Source organism: Podarcis cretensis, assembly GCF_951804945.1.
Source record: "Podarcis cretensis genome assembly, chromosome: 1".
NCBI lineage: Eukaryota > Metazoa > Chordata > Lepidosauria > Squamata > Lacertidae > Podarcis > Podarcis cretensis.
Window position 1 is genome coordinate 7,723,518 of NC_137170.1, and position 20,600 is coordinate 7,744,117.

The following is a 20,600-nucleotide window of genomic DNA, read 5'->3' on the forward strand; positions in this document are numbered from 1 at the left end:
TCTGTCCTGGTATCTCCATTTCCTCCTCAACTGTTGTTGTCTTGCTTACCGCTAAATTAGGCAAAAGTAATGGAACTTACAATGCAGATGTCACTCAATGTGTCATGTAAACTGATGTAACTGCATAAACAAGAGTAATATCTTTTGACAGATCCTGCAGGATAGCCATGATACTATGTTGTTGTGGCAAGGGTCTTGTGGCCTCTTATTAGTCTAAACACATTCACTGTAACAAAGCCCACTTTGTCAGAGGCATGACATGGCAAGTTGGCAAGAGTACAGTGGTACCTCAGGTTAAGAATTTAATTCGTTCTGGAGGTCCGTTCTTAACCTGAAATTGTTCTTAACCTGAAGTACCACTTTAGCTAATGGGGCCTCCTGCTGCCGCCGCGCCACTGCCATGCGATTTCTGTTCTCATCCTGAAGCAAAGTTCTTAACCCGAGGTACTATTTCTGGGTTAGCAGAGTCTGTAACCTGAAGCATCTGTAACCTGAGGTATCACTATATATGCATGCACAGTGAGTCTGGCCACAATTGTACACAACTGTGGCGAAAAAGTGCAAGAGATCGTCAACAGGCATGTCTTCACACATTCAGAAGAAGAAGAGGAGTTTGGATTTGTTATCCCGCTTTATCACTACCCGAAGGAGTCTCAAAGCGGCTAACATTCTCCTTTCCCTTCCTCCTCCACAACAAACACTCTGTGAGGTGAGTGGGGCTGAGAGACTTCAGAGAAGTGTGACTGGCCCAAGGTCACCCAGCAGCTGCATGTGGAGGAGCGGGGAAGCGAACCCGGTTCACCAGATTACGAGTCCACCGCTCTTAACCACTACACCACACTGGCTCAGCTTATTAGGAGACGAGGCCAGAATTACTTCAAGATTGTCACGCGCATTGTGTTCAAAACTAAAACTCTTCTGAAACTTTTGTTCTTTTGCCACACAATTCATCAGCAACAAGTTTGGATTTAAATGAAGCAGAAAGGTCATACTGCAGACTCTCACAGTCATGGTCAGAACCATCCATCACAGAAACTGCAGGCTGAGAAGAATGCAAAGCAGCATTTTCTGCCTAGCATTCAGGAGACATTCCATTTTTGGAGCAAGATGGATTTTTTCCCTCCCTTATAAGGCCAGAGGATAGGACAAAACATTAAGCCACCATTCAAGTTAACCTGCGACATACCACAAGGCAACCACTGTGAGCCCAGTAAGGGACAATTCCCAGTGGTATGGAAAGACTTGGCTACCATCATGCACACTTTGGTAACATCAAGGTGAGATTACTGCAACATGCTCTATTGGGGCTGCCACTGAGGCTACAAGTAGTGCAAAACGTCAAGAGTCCTAGCTGGAAGCTGGTGTGAGGGCACCCAACAGAATTATTACCCCAACTTCAGTGGCTTATTAGCTAAGGTAAAGGTAAAGGTACCCCTGCCCGTATGGGCCAGTCGTGACCGACTCTGGGGTTGCGCACCCATCTCGCTTAAGAAGCCGGGGGCCAGCGCTGTCCGGAGACACTTCCGGGTCACGTGGCCAGCGTGACGAAGCTGCTCTGGCGAGCCAGCACCTGTGCAGCACACGGAAACGCCGTTTACCTTCCCGTTATAAAGCTTATTAGCTACTTCTACGCTTTATTGAATATGGCAGCATTGAGCTTTAGGCCTAGGATCAGTATATTTTTACTGTAGTTTTACAGTTTGTTAGAATCTGGCCAGAGTGGCTGGGGCAACCCAGATGGGCAACATATAAATAATTATTATTCAATTATTATTATTATATCTTAAGGGCTTTTATCTCAATAATTAACTGTGCTACCACACTTTCAGGGATTGCCAGCTAGGTCTTCCCGGCCCATTTCTCCTGGTGCTAAGACACTTTTATTTAGGAGATCTTTAGGACTAGAGGATTAGAGCTTTGTTTACTGTAATGTTTCTGTTGCTTTATTCCTTATACTATCTAGGTTGCATTTTTAATTATGGTTTCTTTTCATATGGAAGCCAATTAGAGTAATATGGAGAAATATGGCTAGAAAGTTTTGAAATAAAGCTATCATGAACTTCCCAACTTACTAGTTTGCCTCTTTGCTGAGCAGATCTTGTTTCACGCAGAGTATACACATCACCACAAACTGAAATTTCCCGCCAGACTCCCGGTTTTGATTCTTCAGTGAACCCTCCTTTTGGATGCATGACTAGAACGCCATTGGTTGTTAATCCATCCATGTGTCCATCGGGATTTTTCCATTTTGCTGCTTTTTCCTATACAGAAGGCCACAGAAAGAAATAAAAAATAAATTACTCAGCCTTTCCACATTCAAAACTTGTAACGGTATTCAAGATTGCAACCACAAGTAAGCTTCCCAAAGAAAAATAGCTATAATAAAGGAAGGGTTGCTTCAAATTCTAAACTCAACATTTAGCACAGAACAGCAAAGTAAACATCTGCACACAATTACAACTATTAGTAATAGTTTGGCTAATAAAACAGCTTGCCTCTATATCAGAAGGGACAGAAAGAAAATCACATTAGTGTTTAAAGTCCTAAACAGCCTAGCCCCAACTATCTGAAAAACTGCCTCCTTCCCTACTCTCAATCTGTCTTCCATGTTCCAAGCCATGGATCTCTTCACAAGTGTACACATCATTTACATATATTAATACTCTTCCTCCCTTCCTGTTTGATCTATTCCATTTGAGCAGGTTGTACCCTTCAATTTCTACATTCCATTCATGAGTCTCACCCCAACAGCCTATATTTGCCATCCTGTATTAAGAGCTCAAGTTCTTCTTGCTTGTTTCTCATACTCTGTGCATTTGTGTAGAGACAACTGAAACCATGAAACACACTGCTGCTGCCTCTATAACACTCAATAAGGAGTCACCTGCCACAACCACCACATGACTCCTCCTTTTCTGGGGATTGTTCTGTATGCTGTACCTTCTGCTGCCACCTTGATGTTTTCTGAGGTCTGCAACCACTGTTCTTGCTTCTCTGGCCAAGAATCAGTGTCTGAGGTGAGAGCATAGAATCAACTTTGTAGCTCGAGAGACACAGCATGGCTCCTGATAGTCCTACTTTTTGTGTCATGTTCCTCCAGAGTATTGTCTCCTGAATTGGGCAATCTTCCTCCTCCCTAGGGGTACTGTGCCTACATCTCTGTTCCAGAACAGTCCACTCTAGTCTAGCAAGAATGTCCTCATGTTACCCGGTGGCTTGAAGTGTGGACAGGTGGGCCTCAAGTTACTGGACTTCCTCTTTCAGCGTGGTAACCAAGCTTACAGATAGCAGTTCCAATACCTCTCAAGCATATGGAAGGATGGGCCTTTCTGCAATTCCACTAGCATTCCATCACCTCCTCTACCGTCAATTTTGCCCAACTGGGCACTTGATTCCACATTGCAATGAGGAAGCAAAGGGTGAGATTAATCAATCCTACTTCCAGATTTACTATGGTAACATTAGCTCATGATGCAGCACATAGTCTTGCATGGAGAAGATCCCAAATTGATATTCTGGAATATCCAGTTAAAAAGATCAAGTAGCAAGTGATAGGAAAGATTTTGGACTGAGACACTGCAGAGCTGCTGCCACCCAAGAGTAGACTATGCTGGGCTAGATGGACAATAATCTGACAGTTTCCTATGTACTATGTGTTAATATTAAGAAAAAATAATCTGCAGTTGAATGCCAGCAAACAGCCATCATGTTGTGATAAGAGGGCTGGTTTATGCAACAAGTTATCACGACAGAGAGGCTTGCAGAGAAGCTACATGTACTTACCCCAAGGAATATGTTTTTAGAAGAGTCAAATCCTGCTGCAAAGATTCTGGCTGTGTATGGTGTGTTCCTATCACAGACAATGCGGCACGCAAACCTGGAGATGGTGCTTTGGGTGATCTGAGTTTCATCACCATTTTGACTGCCAGAAATTGTATCTGTTACAACAAAATCTATGGGGCTCTCTGTCGATCTGCCAACCTGAAGACATTGAAAACATATTTTAGAGGAATACCTTAGATGATACTTTTACATTATACATTATGTGTAGAAAGGTTGTTCGCTAAAACACAATAAACTGACTGACTCTTTGTAGAACTATGCAATGTGAGAGCATGTGAAACCTTAAATAAGAAAAATCTATGGGTAACTTGTACATCTAGGTAGATTCAAGTATTATCCAGAAATCAACAATAAACGTAAGTAGGCACCTTGTTCTCATTCTAAAACTGTTTTAGTTACATGGGGTACCTTCAAAATTTGAATGACTTGTAATAAAAGCAAGCCCCTCAGAAGATCCCCCTGCTCCCCACAAAAATGTACAAAAGCTTTTGTCTGTTTTTAGATTTAAAAGATCCACTCTACAAACCAATGTTAAGTAATCCTGAATTACTTTTTAGACACCCTAGTATACAAATTATAACACAATGGCTTCATTAATGAGTTCCATTAGCAGAAGGCCTTCTCAGTGGGACTTTCTCCCTCCTCTCCTCACATGGCTCCCACCAAAATAGTTCCTGGTCTTTTGGGGGGAGAACGCCCAGAACAGCATGGTGCATTGGTGGATGGTGGGGGGGGGTCACTCTATTTGACAAGCTGAAATTGCTTGCCATGGTAGAACAATACCTTAGCACAAGAATGAAATTCTCCTAACGTCTCTTAAAAGGTAAAGGACCCCTGACAGTTAAGTCCAGTCGCGAACGACTCTGGCACTCAACTCACTTTACTGGCCGAGGGAGCCAACGTTTGTCCACAGACATTTTTTCTGGTTTGTGTGGCCATCATGACTAAGCTGCTTCTGGCGAAACCAGAGCAGCGCACGGAAACGCCATTTACCTTCCCACTGGAGCGGTACCTATTTATCTACTTGCACTTTGGTGTGCTTTCGAACTGCTAGGTTAGCAGGAGCTGGGACCGAGCAACGGGAGCTCACCCCGTCACAGGGATTTGAACCACTGACCTTCTGATTGGTAAGCCCTAGGCTCAGTGGTTTAGACCACAGCGCCTTTCACTAAATGCTAAGGAGGAAATCATTTCACCCAGAGAGGGAGCTATATTGCAGCATGCATACGTGTTCATGGCTCCACCTTTCTATGAAATATTTTAGGAGCACAGAATGTAAGAAGGTGACTTATACTGAGTCAGAACATTGCTCAATCTTGCTCAGTACTGTCTACACTAACTGGAAGATGGTCTCCAGGGTTTCAGGCTGGAGTCCCTTCCAGCCCTGGAGTTACTAGGAATTGAATTTGGGACCTTCTGCACAAAGGGCAGATGCTCTACCACTGAGCTATAGCCCTCACCAAATGTTCTGCTTCATTGGTATTACTTGACTCCTTTTGGCATCAAGATGTCAACGGCTGCACTTGAATGTTTCACTTATTAAAAGAAGAGGTATTAGTGGTGTGTTATGGCATAAAAACTATTACAGATTGCTCAGCTGCAGAAACACTGTGATGGGTGAAAATGAACGTGGCAAGCCCTGAATTTCTGTTACCGCTTTAACTGCAGTAAAAGTAATATATATTTGTCTTGCTCTTGAAGAGATTAATGTTGCTTCTTGGAGCTATGCCATAAACCAGAATTAGGAACTTCCTAGACAACAGCAAGGAATTCAACAGATTTTAAGTTGGGTCTCTGTGCATCTAAGAATTGGAAAGAAACATGCGGCAAATTAAATATCAGATTAAATATCTGAATCGCTTGGATTCTTTCTTCCAAAAAAGAGAATTCTATTTAAAGCTGTCTTCTAATGTCTGACATTGACTACCAAGGTACAGGGTTGTGCTGTTTTGCTGTGTCATTTGAGTTTATGAAACATTCTAACTGCAAAATTCTGCCGGATTTATTATTTGCTAGAAATATTTGCTGTGGAAGACAGGGTAGCGAAGATAAGCCTTCTTGCTTTATTCTACTAAAATGCTAATCAAGCACCTCTGTAGAAAAGATGAAAATATAGTACAGGTGACTTTCAATTTACGCTGGGATTATGGTCCAGGAATAGCGCATAAAGCCAAAATCGTGTATTGTCAAAACACATCGGGTTCAATGGTGGGTGGGATTGCCAAAGTTTTTATTCCCGGGTGCCTGTCCCTTTCCACCCTCTTTTTGTTCTTAAAAAATGCTTGCAGGATTCGGGGGGAAACTGGCTGGCGGCTGTGAGAACAGGGTAGGACTATATGGGCCACTGGCAGATCCAGCAAGTTCTACTTATGTTCTTAGTTCAACAGTTAAGGAATTACTAGCCCCTCTATGTCTAAAGGCCAACTGTAATTGTCCAACATTTGTAAGATAAATCGCCTAGAAAGCTTCACATGTTGTCTGCTATTTGAACTAGCATAACACAACCACTTCACTCTTTGAAGATATTAGATAACTTTGGTTCAAGTGGGGTAATCAAAGCAAGACCACAGGGTGATCGAGTAAAGGGAGCCAATGTGGAACATTGTATATGGTGAGTCTTTTAAAAAATGCCCCGTGGAACATGTGTACTCTGTATCCACGGTGCCTCTTTTAAAGGACTCACCCTGTATTTCTCCCTGCCCCAAAATAAATCGAACCCAGCTGAAAATCCTACAGTTTATGAATCGATGAACTGTCAGCTCATTTTAGACATATTTATCCCAAACATGAGCCTTGCATTTTCAGTACAAATTGGCATTCTCAGAAAGCCCAGATAAGTATAAAGGTAAAGGTAAAGGACCCCTGACAGTTAAGTCCAGTCGCGAACGACTCTGGGGTGGTGGCGCTCATCTTGCTTTCCTGGCCGAGGGAGCCGATGTTTGTCCACAGTTAGTTTTTCCAGGTCATGTGGCCAGCATGACTAAGCTGCTTTTGGCAAAACCAGAGCAGCGCACGGAAACACCATTTACCTTTCCGCCGGAACGGTACCTATTTATCTACTTGCACTGGTGTGCTTTCAAACTGCTAGGTTGGCAGGAGCTGGGACCAATCAATGGGAGTTCACCCCATCGCGGGGATTCGAACTGCCAACCTTCTGATCGGCAAGCCCAAGGCTCAGTGGTTTACACCACAGCACCACCCACGTCCCCTTAGATATGTATAGGATCGCATATTACTAATAAATAAATTAATAAAATTTGTATACTGTCCTTTATCCATAGATAGATCTCAGGGTGAGTCACAACACAGAAATACAATATTGTGTGGCATAAGATAGTACTGTATACATCATGACTGTGAATGGACCAAGGAGCACCTAATCCCCTAACACTAGTGAATCTAAAGAGAAATGGACCCACATGGTGGAAGGATAGGACAACACTGGGAGCTCCATGTAATATACTGAGTTTTCCAAAAGACAGGCAGGTTTTTATATTAACAAACAATATTCTAGTACGCACTGTGCTTTGAAAGCACAAGAGACCTCTCATCGCTATGAAGCACATACGGATGTGGCAGAAAGTATTTTAACTGAATCTAGGTACATGCAGGAACAAAGAAAAACTGATGAACCTACCCACTGTCTAAACACTCCAGAACTACCTCTGCCATGAATGAAAATCTGAAACAATGCGTTTAAGTAATGGCTTTGTTTGTGCTCCTGGAAGAAAACCAACAACCTATTTTTGAGCATCTGTAACTCAATATATTTACTGCTGAATGAATATGTCATTGGAAAGACCTAGAGAGCATCACTAAATGAAAATATAAATAATGCAGCCACACCAGTTCCCACTGGGAGTGCTTTCAAAAGAGCAAGAGTGGGACACAGTCCAGGCTCAAGATTATTATTGAAAGGCATGTAGAATGCCTTTACACTTTTGCCAATAACAAAAGCCAGTAGTGAATTTTGAAAGGATGACACACTGAGCAAAAAAAGAGCTGTGACAGTTCAGAGTGAGATAGTGGGAAAGCTTTTCAGTGTCAGAAAAACAAGTATGCAAGTAGTTAGTGTGCAGTCACATATGACAACAAAGCGCATACTTTGCTGCATGTATGTGTACCAAAGCTTCCCAGTGTGCACTTCTAAAACCAATGTGCAACCTGCCCATGTAGGAACCAGCAGGTAAGACCCTTCTTTCAGAGAGAGCAACATCTGAGAATAAACCCTGTACTCCAGGACACCATTTCTGTAAGCCATTTCAGGACATCGTCACACAGGAAATACGCTATAAAAGCCCACAAGCAGCTGTTTTTAGGTCATGCAAATGCACTTACCTGAAACATATCTGTATCTTTGTCGTGTGTATATTCCACTACCACCGTCTGGCTTCTTGACAACGTGTAGGATATACTGTGCTGCCCTTTACAACTGATGGCCTGTGGAATAAGACAGTTCCTGCTTTATTTAAGTAACGTCTGAGTCAGGGAAAAGCACATCACTTCAACATTTGTAAATGCTGTTACAGCCATTACCGAGTTTCTCCCTATCCTGGCTAATTCAATTTGTTTATGCGGTTTGCAGCAAGTGTGGCTCAGCCGCAACTCTGGATCACAACAAAGAGCATTGCTAAGGGACTTCCCATGCAAGGTGTGACCCTTCCCCCCCACGAGCAAAGCTCTTGTTTATGAACAGAAAATTACGAAGATCTGTCCTTTAAAAAACAAACCAAGATAGAATCAAGACAAATGAATCTTGAATGCAACCATGCAAGTTTTACTTTTCACACTTTCTCTCTTTTAGGCACACAATTTTTTCAAATGACCCACTTCCATAATCAAAAAAGAAAAACAGCCTGTTTTCTTTACCATGTCTACCAAATCTAACCCAGATGCCTTGAAGGAGCAGTGACGTTCAAAGACAGGTACTGTATCTTTTCCAGGCCTATTCTGCTTCTAGAGAGTCCTTAACTAGAGATATCAGGGACCAAACCGAAAAGCATCTATGTATTGAGCGACAGGTGAAAACAGATTTGTAAAATTTGCCAAAGACTGGTCAGATATTTTAAAAGCATTTTTAGAACAAAAAGGTATTTTCGTCAACTTGCTTGATAGCTAAGCTAATCACAAATGAAATTAACTTTTTAAAAAATTATAAACAAATAACTTGGGATAGCAGTCAGCTATGTTTTATTCAGAGTAAACTTATTGAAATCAATGTTCATTAAGTTCAATTGGTCTACTATGAGTAAAACTTAACTGACTACCACCCATAGCTTTTAACTATGTTCTGGGAGGAATTCAATGGGATTGTTCAGCCAGGGGAGGCATTATGGCTTACCAGACAGAACTATTTCCCCTTTTTCCTCCCGCATGCTGTTGCAGGGATTTTTCCAACTTCCCCACACCCACAGTGGGGCGCGGGGAGCCCCATTGCACAAGAGAAAATCTTCTCATAGGACTTCCACTGATGGAACCCATTAGTTGAATAATAATAATAATAATAATTTATTATTTATACCCCGCCCATCTGGCTGGGCCTCCCCAGCCACTCTGGGCGGCTTCCAAAAGAATATTAAAATACTATGATACATCAAACATTAAAAGCATCCCTGAACAGGGCTGCCTTCAGATGTCTTCTAAAAGTCTGGTAGTTGTTGTTCTCTTTGACATCTGGTGGGAGGGCATTCCACAAGGAGGGCGCCACTACCGAAAAGGCCCTCTGCCTGGTTCCCTGTAACTTGGCTTCTCGCAGTGAGGGAACCGCCAGAAGGCCCTTGGTGCTGGACCTCAGTGTCCGGGTAGAACGATGGGGGTGGAGACGCTCCTTCAGGTATACTGGACCGAGGCCGTTTAGGGCTTTAAAGGTCAGCACCAACACTTTGAATTGTGCTCGGAAACGTACTGGGAGCCAATGTAGGTCTTTCAAGACCGGTGTTATATGGTCTCGGTGGCCGCTCCCTGTCACCAGTCTGGCTGCTGCGTTCTGGATTAGTTGTAGTTTCCGGGTCACCTTCAAAGGTAGCCCCACGTAGAGTGCATTGCAGTAATCCAAGCGGGAGATAACCAGAGCATGCACCACTCTGGCGAGGCAGTCCACAGGCAGATAGGGTCTCAGCCTGCGTACCAGATGGAGCTGGTACACAGCTGCCCTGGACACGGATTTAACCTGTGCCTCCATGGACAGCTGTGAGTCCAAAATGACTCCCAGGCTGCGCACCTGGTCCTTCAGGGGCACAGTTACCCCATTCAGGACCAGGGAGTCCTCCACACCTGCCCGCCTCCTGTCCCCCAGAAACAGTACTTCTGTCTTGTCAGGATTCAATCTCAATCTGTTAGCCGCCATCCATCCTCCAACCGCCTCCAGACACTCACACAGGACCTTCACCGCCTTCACTGGTTCTGATTTGAAAGAGAGGTAGAGCTGGGTATCATCCGCATACTGATGAACACCCAGCCCAAACCCCCTGATGATCTCTCCCAGCGGCTGCATGGGGGAGAGGACAGAACCCTGAGGCACTCCACAAGTGAGAGCCCAGGGGTCTGAACACTCATCCCCCACCACCACTTTCTGAACACGGCCCAGGAGGAAGGAGCGGAACCACTGTAGGACAGTGCCCCCAGCTCCCAGCCCCTCAAGACGGTCCAGAAGGATGTTATGGTCGATGGTATCAAACGCCGCAGAGAGATCCAGCAGAACTAGGAAACAGCTCTCACCTTTGTCCCTAGCCCGCCGGAGATCATCAACCAGTGCGACCAAGGCAGTTTCAGTCCCATGATGAGGCCTGAATCCCGACTGGAAGGGATCCAAATGGTCCGCTTCTTCCAGGCGTGCCTGGAGTTGTTCAGCAACCACTCGCTCAATCACCTTGCCCAAGAATGGAAGATTTGAGACTGGGCGATAGCTGGCCATCGTGGCCGCATCTAAAGATGGTTTTTTAAGAAGTGGTTTGATAACCGCCTCTTTCAGCGGGTCTGGGAAGGCTCCCTCACGGAGGGAAGCATTCACCACCCCACGAAGCCCATCGCCCAGTCCTTCCCGGCTAGCTTTTATAAGCCAGGATGGGCAAGGATCAAGGAGACAGGTGGTTGGTTTCACTCGTCCAAGCAGCCTGTCCACATCCTCGGAGGTAACAGATTGGAATTGATCCCATGCAATTTGACTAGACAGGACTCTAGCACTCTCCCGCCCCGGCCCTGCTCCCACGGTGGCGTCTACCTCTTCCCGAATCTGAGCGACTTTATCTGCAAAAAACTTTGCAAAATCATTGCAGGAGATCATGTGGCCCGTACTGGGCCCTGATGTAGCAGGTGGTTCCGCTAAATTGCGGACCACCTGAAAAAGTCTCCTGCAGATGCAATAGAGGCGGTGAAGAAAGTCTTCTTCGCCGTCGCTACCGCCACTTGGTAGGCTCGAAATTGAGCTCTAACCCACCCTTTTCTCCTTTAGCTTTTATCCAAAATACCAGGGTCATAAAATTAAAGCAACAGTGCCTATGAAAAGCAGAAATAATTTTTGAAAGCAATTTTACTAAGGCAGCTTCTCTGAAGCACAGTTAAATAAAAAGCAGTCAGGTGGCATTCACTGACCAGTCTCTGACACTGAGCTAAGGACCCTCCCATAATAAAGGGAAATGATGAACCCAACAGTGGTGACAGATATCCTTCAAAAGCTGGAACTTTCCATAAAAGAGAACAGAGTCTGACGGCCGGTTGACTAGAGATAAATGACCCTAAATTCTGTTCTGTCTCTCTCTGTTAAGATATTTGATTAGAAGTGGAAGAAAGTTGAAAGAAATATCAGCCAACTCTCAGGGCTTCTCAGCTATTGGATGATAAGGGCCATTTCGCTGGTTTTTATTTGTTTGTGTGCACACTTAAGATGCATTAAGCATACATCTAACGATGTAAAGTACAACTGCAAAAAACCCCAAATAGTTAAAGAGAAACACACGCTTCATACAAGCACAGCAGTCATAAAACCACGACTGTCTTCTTGTTGAGCACGTACATTGTGACAAACCAATTCTGTTGCTGAGTAATATTCTAAATGGCCCCAAGCGGCTATGCAAACAATGAAAGGATTGTTTAGGAATGGCGGTGGGGGCAGATGTCATAGGCGAAGGGGATCGAGATACGGATATGCTCGTACCCCTTCCAATCTGCGCCCCATCCCGAGAGACGAGGGTAGGGTGAGCAAGGATTACTCACCTCCGTCACTGGTGTTGTGCAATACCAGGTCTATAGGCAACAAAACCGCCACCCTGCGAGATTTCTTCACCTCGCAGGGGGTTGACCTGGCATGTGTGACTGAGACCTGGGTGCGCGAAGGGGATACTGTTACCCTACGAGAGATGGCGCCCCCGGGTTTCTCCGTCCTTCACCAGTCGCGGACTGTGGGCCGGGGGGGAGGGGTGGCGTTATTAATCCGGGAAGATTGTTCTTTCAGGGCTCTACCATCGCCATCGATCCCCGGCATTGAATGTGTTGGCCTAGTGTGGGGCTCCGAGGTGAGCTTGGCTGTCTGGCTGGTGTACCGGCCACCTAGCGCACCAGCAGCCACCCTGTCAGGCCTGCTGGAGGCGGTGGCCGGCTGGGCCTTGGAGTTCCCTAACCTATTGGTATTGGGGGACTTCAACATCCATGCTGATGCCACTCCCTCCTCACAGGCTCTGGACCTGGTGTCTTCCATGGCGACACTAGGGCTCTCCCAGTTTGTTTCGGGCCCCACACATCAAGCAGGCCACACGCTGGATTTGATCTTTGGCGTCGGTATAGATGTGATCATGTTTCCTTCGATGAAGGTGCCATGGTCTGATCACTATGCTCTGAAAGCCAGGATTGACGTTCCACCCCCACCCTGCTTGGGTGGCGAGCCAATTTGGGCTCGCCCGCAGAGGCTGATGGACCCTGATAGATTCCGTCAAGCCTTGCGGGACCTTTCTCCCCCTGGCGACTCATTGACTGAGCTTGTTGAGGCCTGGAATACCCAGCTCCTGGCAGCCATCAATGAGATCGCACCTAAGCGCCCTCTGCGACCCCGCAGAAACCGGGCTCCCTGGTTTACCGAGGAGCTCCGGAAAATGAAGCGGGACCTCAGACGGCTAGAGCGAGTATGGCGGGGTGCCCGTGACGGAGCCTCAAGAACATCTTACAGGGTTTTTATGGAAACCTATGAGATGGCAGTGAAGGCCGCTAAAAAGTCCTACTTCTCGGCCTCCATTGCATCCGCTAGCTCTCGCCCGGCACAATTATTTAGTATAATTCGGTCTTTAACGTCCCTCGAAGGACAGCCAAATTTAAATAACAATTTGACACACAGCTGTGAGGCATTTGCGAGCTTTTTTGCGGAGAAGGTCTTGTTGCTCCGCCATGACCTCCCTGCCAACTTGGATACAATAAAGGAACTGGAGGCCCCTCGACTGTCCTCGGGTTCAGTATTGGACCACTTTGACTGGATATCCCCAGCTGATGTAGACAGATTCCTCCGAGCTGGAAAGCCCACCACCTGTCCTCTCGACCCGTGCCCGTCCTGGCTGATTAGAGCGTGTCCAGAAGAGGTGCGGGCCCCCCTGGGGGATATCATCAATCTGCCCCTTGGCACCGGGACATTCCCAGGGGAACTGAAGGAGGCAGTGGTGCGCCCGCTCTTAAAGAAAACATCATTAGATCCCTTAGATCTATCCAATTACCGCCCGGTTTCGAATCTTCCATTCCTGGGTAAGGTGACTGAGAGAGCGGTTGCTGAACAGCTTGGTAGGTTTCTGGATGAAACATCAGCTCTGGATCCATTCCAGTCCGGCTTCCGCGCTGGTCATGGGACCGAGACGGCTCTGGTCGCCCTAACAGATGATCTCCGCAGGCAGCTGGATCGAGGCGGGTCGGGGCTGCTGATTCTTCTAGACCTGTCAGCAGCCTTCGACATGGTCGATCACGAACTCCTGGACCACCGCCTTGCCGACGTGGGGATCCAGGGCACAGTCCTTCAATGGCTGCGCTCGTTTCTCTCTGGTCGGGGACAGAGGGTGGCGCTTGGGGGGGAATTGTCATCCCGCCACTCCTTGGTGTGTGGTGTGCCTCAGGGTGCAATACTCTCCCCGATGCTTTTTAACATCTTTATGCGCCCCCTCGCCCAGCTTGTCCGGAGTTTTGGGCTGGGCTGCCATCAGTATGCTGATGACACCCAACTCTATTTGTTGATGGACGGCCACCCGGACTCGGCCCCAGACACACTGATCAGATGCTTGGAGGCTGTGGCTGGATGGTTACGTGGGAGCCGGCTGAAGTTAAATCCTTCGAAGACAGAGGTCCTCTGGCTGGGACGGGACGACATGGGACTGAGGGGGCAACTCCCATCTCTTGCGGGGGTGCAATTAGTGCCAGCACCGTCCGTTAAGAGTTTGGGTGTAATCTTCGATACCTCCCTCTCCATGGAGGCGCAGATTGCAGCTACAACAAAGGCGGCATTTTTTCATCTCCGCCAAGCTAAGCAGTTGGCTCCTTACCTCTCTCGCCCTGACCTAGCCACTGTGATCCACGCGACGGTCACCTCCAGACTGGATTATTGTAACTCGCTCTACGTGGGGCTGCCCTTGAGACTGACCCAGAAACTCCAGCGGGTGCAGAATGCCGCAGCGAGACTCCTTACGGGGTCCTCGCTTAGAGATCACATTCATCCGGTGCTATACCAGCTGCACTGGCTCCCGGTGGAGTACAGGATCAGGTTTAAGGTGCTGGTTTTAACCTTCAAAGCCCTATACGGCCTAGGGCCCTCGTACCTACGGGACCGCCTCTCCTGGTATGCCCCACAGAGGAACTTACGATCTTCAAATAAAAACACCTTGAGGGTCCCAGGCCTCAGAGAGGTTAGGCTGGCCTCAACTAGAGCCAGGGCTTTTTCGGCTGCGGCTCCAACCTGGTGGAACGCTCTGTCACAAGAGACAAGGGCCCTGCAGGACTTGACATCTTTCCGCAGGGCCTGCAAGACAGAGCTGTTCCACCTGGCATTTGGTCAGGGCGCAGCCTGACCCCCTCCTCTGGCAATCTTTACAAAGCTTTAGTTTATGGTTGCCATCAATTTTGATTTTAATTCATTTTTATAATGTTTATAATGTCACACTGTTTTAATGTTGTTAGCCGCCCTGAGCCCGGCTTCGGCTGGGGAGGGCGGGATATAAATAAAATTATTTATTATTATTATTATTATTATTATTATTATTAGGAATGGAGTTCACACAAGGAACTGTGAAATATTCAAAGACATCGGAGCCAACTCCTAGGCTCTGAGGTCTCTTCAGCCCCCACCCCCATATTTGAGGTGGACGGGGGCCCCCAAAGTTAATGGACACTGCCATTCAAATGGTATGGGTTTGCTGCATCTTCTGATGGGGTTGCAGGGCGGGGCTTACCTGCCCCCCCCCCCAATATTTTATTCAAGTTGGCATCCTTGCTCAATGAAAAGTCTTAACATAACATTCTGAGATGCTCCAAGATAGAAGCTCCTCTTTCAGGGGTTTCAAAATATTACTGAATTTGTGTGTGGTACTGAGTAAAAAATGCATCAAAAGTAGAAAACAGTGAGTGCATGTGAACCTGCCTTAACTTTAAGTTCAATTTTATTTTTATTTTTTTAAGGGGTTCTCTCCTCCCTAAGACTGTGCCCTTTTGATTTCTGCTGCAGTAATAAATTGGGAACAATAAAGGGTTACCATCTGTACAGGTCAGAAACAGACTTCACTTTGATGAAGGCTTTACAGATGACTTGGCTTGATAAAGGGTTCAAGGGACTGGGAGACTAGTTGAAAGACCTTTGTGTCTACAGAAGCTACTAGCCCACATGGAAGGGCAAACTGCAACGAGACACCTGCTTATAATTAGAAAAGGGGTCAATGCAGCTTTACCAGGCATAGTAGCCTGATTTACATAGTCATGGACTCAGGTGGCTTGTTAGGAGTGAATGGCCAAAGTGCCGTAATCATTACAAACTCTGGATCCTAGGCTGAACACGCTTAAGAATAAGGGCAGCATAGCAGAAAACTAGCCGCCCTACACAACTGGAAAACAAAATAAGACGCTAAGTGAGAGTCTGGCACAAAATGCTGCTTGGGTGAAAAAAATTCATTTTTATTTTTCTAATGCTCCCATCCCATTTAAACTGAGAATTTGGAATCATTAATATGAATGGCAATTGTTCAAGCAAATTTGACTCCTTTTCCTCTAGGGAACTAATTGGGGCAGGATATTCCTAATAGGTTATTTTTAGCTCTGCTGCCTAGGGTAGCAGAGTGGAATTCTGTCCTCATTAGCTTGTGAAAGGCCATGGCAGACTTCCACACAAATCCAACTGGTGCAGGAGCTGACATTTAAGACCTGGTGAAAACTTATTCTAAATATCCTATAGCACATTGCTAATGTTCAGACTCTACTTCTTAAATGAATATTTGGTTCTTGTTAAAATAACCACTCACAGATTTACTTTTGCTATTTTCCTAAACCCCTTTATATGTCCGTTGGTTCTCTAGACCAACTATACAGATTTATTGTTAACTATTACTAACAGATGTTGTTCAACTGGTCATTTTGCTTAACAGATAAGAAAGCTGTGGTATTTGGAATCATTAAAACTGAATTATGAGCAGACCTGTATAACAACTTGAACTAAAAATGGTTGATTTTTGTAACAAAATACAGGACTAATGGAATTAAGAGTATATGATACCCCATCATGCAGAAAGAAAACTGCTCAAAGTTCAACCAAAACAAGCCAATTAAGTTCACCAAGAATTTTGATACATTATGCATTTATGGCTACAAGATTCCTACTAATCAAAAATCAAGGTCTATGCCCTGTTTTTCTTAGGCCTCGTTCTTACTGAGGAGCCACTTCTACCAGTGGGGGGGTGGAGTGGGCACATGCCTGTGTTAGAAACTGGGAATAGAAATGGCCCCTGGAACCTAGGTTACGGAAGCAAAAACAGAATAGCTAGTTACCATTCCCCACCCCCACCCCCGTTCAGCAGCACTTTCTATTTATTCTTTCAAAATGCATGAACTAATTCACTATTCACATCAGTGACACATGGTTAATATCATATTTTCAATAGCAATTCTTAATTGGACACCACAGACATAAATGGGGCTCAGCCCCTGCAATGGCAGCCAAAACCCTAAGTCATGAGAATAATGAATATTTTCAAATGCCAGCATATGTGTGTGTGGGACGCGTTATGTAAAGTATTGTGCTGGATTTGAACTTAGTTTAAACAGTACTACTTTTATAACAAAAGCAGCCCTTTCACCCTAGCCTTAGTCACGCACACGCGGCTTTAGTCACTGAGGTCCCCAATCCATGCACGTTTTACTTGGGAGTCTCCAGTGCCACTGCAGAAGCCTTCCCACTGTTATTGGAGAAGTCCCAGCATCAGCAAGAGATTCCCCCCCCCCCACTGCCACTGCTCCTTTAATCTGGTGGTGGCAGGTGGGGTGCATAGCTGTCAACTTACAGATTTAAAAATAAGGGACCAGCAGCCTCGAAAATAAGGGACCAGCAGCCAAAATAAGGGATTTTGCGAGCACAGGTATGTTCAACTTCTAAGCCCCTCCGAGCCAAAGGCAGAAAGCCCAGCCAGCAGCCAAACGAAGCCTCAAGCGGTGGTTCCCACAGCGCAGCAACCCGGCAAAGGGGATGCAGCAAGGAAAACCACCGTCACCTCTCCGCTGGGAAGCGCTGAGCAAAGGGGAGTCCCCAGGCAACGCGGCCGATTTGATCGGCACAAGGCATGCAAGCTCCACCCCCCAGTCATTCTTAGACTCCTTATTGGGTGAGCAACACAGCCAAGCAACACAGCTGGAGCCTCCCTCCTCCCTGGCCGGCAGGGAGGGAGGGAGAGGAGCTGCTTCCTTTGAAACTCGGGAAATTTAAGGGACATCATCAATAAGGGACAGCAGCGGGACACACGGCTGGGATAAGGGAGTTTCCCGCCAAATAAGGGACGCTTGACAGCTATGTTGGGGTGCCCATGAGGTGCTACTTCATTGGGGTTCCACCACTTAAGTGTGCAGTGTGCCTTATGGTTGGGCTGGCCCTGGCATTATCATGTCTAGTCCCCTTGCTAAACAGCAGTCGTTGGAAATGGGAGGGCGGTGAAATGGACAGACGAGGGATGTCACCATCTGTCTTTGGACTGCCACCACTTTGTATGTAGAGAAGACTGCTACTTTGTTAAACACACACCAGATGAAAATTAATTGGCCAGAATTACTGCTTCTAAGTTGTAAGACAACAGTAAATCTGGGAAGTGAAATTGATCTGTATTGCCAATAAAGCCATTAAGTGTAATTTTCTGGTAACCTTTAGCAAAAGAGAACATTGCCATGGAAACCTCATGAGCTTTGAGTGCCGAGAAGGAAGCCCATCTGAAGCAGAATATTAGAAACCATTTTTAAAAGAATTCCCAAATGCTTTTAACCACACACCTGGCCATCTTCAGTGTTTTTTCTTGCAAGATAAGGTCTTTAAAAAATAACTCAGCTAAGCATGTGCATTTTGGAAGCGCTTAAAACACTTTGAATCCCACTGAGAATATAATGCTGCAGAACATAAAGGTGAAAAATACTTTTTAAAGTAGGACTAAGTCAAAACTACTCACTATTTTCACAAACATTTTGGCAGTTCCTTCACCCCCACCCCACAAAATTTCCCTCCCTTGAGAGTTTTTCTGCACTTCTGGTGAAAATGTCCATATACATTTAAGTTGCTCTCACCTGCTCACAACAACACAGCCAAATGTATTTAGTTATGTGGTGTGTATGAATTTGTGGTTGAAAATGGGAGAGAGCACATCCATTACAATGATATTCATATTAATTCTAAATTGCATTTTTATTTTCAATTGAGAACAAAAGAGTTTGAGAGCACACTTTAGGGTGTGCTCAATTTCTACATATAGGAAGTTTGATTTTTATGTACAATTCCCCACCCAGTCTGAACTGTACTTGTCCCCAACCTCCAACATTGCTGAGGTACACCATGCAGTTGTTCTGAACAGGTAAAGTGGCTTGCCCCTTTGGAATGGCTGCACAGAAAACTTCAAAGGAAATAATTTATAAAATTTATACTTTACTTGCACATAAATGTCTGACTTAAATCCAGAGAAGATTGATCAATTATTCCAATAACAATTGCTCCCCAACCAATTCATTGCACCATCAGGCAGAGAGAGATAGTGAAAAATTAATTGCAGACACCACAAGGTACATAGCAAATGTTGTCTGTTGAGTCCTCTCACCACAACACATGGTTTCGTGCAAAACTAAGAGAGTCAATTTTGGATAGGTGTCAAAACCAGTTGAACCAGCATAGTGCAACTATCAATATTCGCTTCCTTTAACTCACTGAGAGAGACTCTCATAGCTGGTAACAATCAAGACCAAACATGTCAGATTAGATTTCATATTGTTGAGCCCAAATAGCTATAATGCCAAATCCTTCATTAGAGCTATGAATATACATGCATTCCACTGTAAATTGGGATCAGAGCAGGAAAAATAAAGTGATGGTTTGTAAGTTCTGTAATACTGCTTCCAAGAAGTTCAGAGTTTGAGTGGGTAAACAGCAGGCACTCTCATTGGTATAGCACACTAATGAGATAAGACCCATCAAATAACTCCATTATTTTCGGACACTACAAACTGAATCTGATGCAAATCTATTTTGTATTGACAGCCAAAGATACTCTCGATAGGCACTTTAAGAGAGACCTTTAAACAGCTTCCCAATCTCTCTCGTGAGAAATGAGCAGAGACAAGAATTTAACCCTTGCCAAAATGCTATCGATTACGCACACAACTGGCATCACTTAATGCTGTGCAATGGCAAAACACAAACGGGGGGGGGGGGGGGGGACAGCTGGTTGAAGGCTGCTTTTCCATGAAAAGAAGAAGAAAAACAATGGGGAAAGATATCTTCCTTTTGATTGCCAAGCACTGCAATTTAGCACAAAACAGCCATAAACTATATTACTATCAGGGCTTGAAACAGCAGCTGCAGGGACCTATCACAGGTATTAAGATCCAGCTCCTACCCCTGCTTCCAGGAAACATCACTCTGTATCTCAACAGGGTCATTCATTCACAGAGGCAGCTTGAGTGTTCTCATACTGTATATGACAGCCCTCCCCAATCTGGTGCCCTTCAAGTGTCTGGAGTACATCATCCCATCAGGAAGGCTGGTATACAACCCACTGAACACCTTGAGCTCAGTGTTTCATTTTTCAAATATTTATGACTATCTGTCAGCCAACCAGAACATTTACTTTCTGTCCCATGGAAAATAGCGCCATAGGGAACATCCACACCACACATTTAACACACAGTTTCCATCAAAGAATCCTGAAAAATTTAGTTTACCCCTCACAGAGCTACAGTTTCCAGCACCCTAAACAACCTACAATTCTCAGGATTCTTTGGGGGAAGCCAAGCGATTTAAATGTATGGTGAGGATGTGACCTATATCCCCAGTAGCACCTAGTTCTTGCTTCTGGAAAGCCTTGTGTACTTATATCTTCAACTCTTGTTCAAGAGATTCAAATGTAATTATAGAGGGTCAACCAGAAGTCCTTTAATTTTGCAGATGTTCTCAACTCTCTCTTCAGATGACATGTGAGCACAAGTTTTGAATTACCACCTTAGGTTGTGAAATCATGCTTTAATGGTGAAAGTAATTGATTTCTATGTGGTTTTGTCTAGGAAGTATCTAG

At 45.2% G+C, this 20,600-nt stretch overlaps 1 protein-coding gene across 1 annotated transcript in view; it reads right to left on the bottom strand.

The window, feature by feature from the left end:
* The window catches only part of PELI2 (pellino E3 ubiquitin protein ligase family member 2), an 80,228-nt gene that overhangs the window by 6,290 nt on the left and 53,338 nt on the right, over positions 1 to 20,600 (bottom strand). The window contains exons 3-5 of the mRNA XM_079954148.1: positions 8,182 to 8,283; positions 3,784 to 3,981; positions 2,073 to 2,261 (exon numbers count right to left, since the gene is read on the bottom strand). Coding sequence (XP_079810274.1) covers positions 2,073 to 2,261; positions 3,784 to 3,981; positions 8,182 to 8,283 — 489 coding nt within the window. The remainder of the gene's footprint in view (positions 1 to 2,072; positions 2,262 to 3,783; positions 3,982 to 8,181; positions 8,284 to 20,600) is intronic.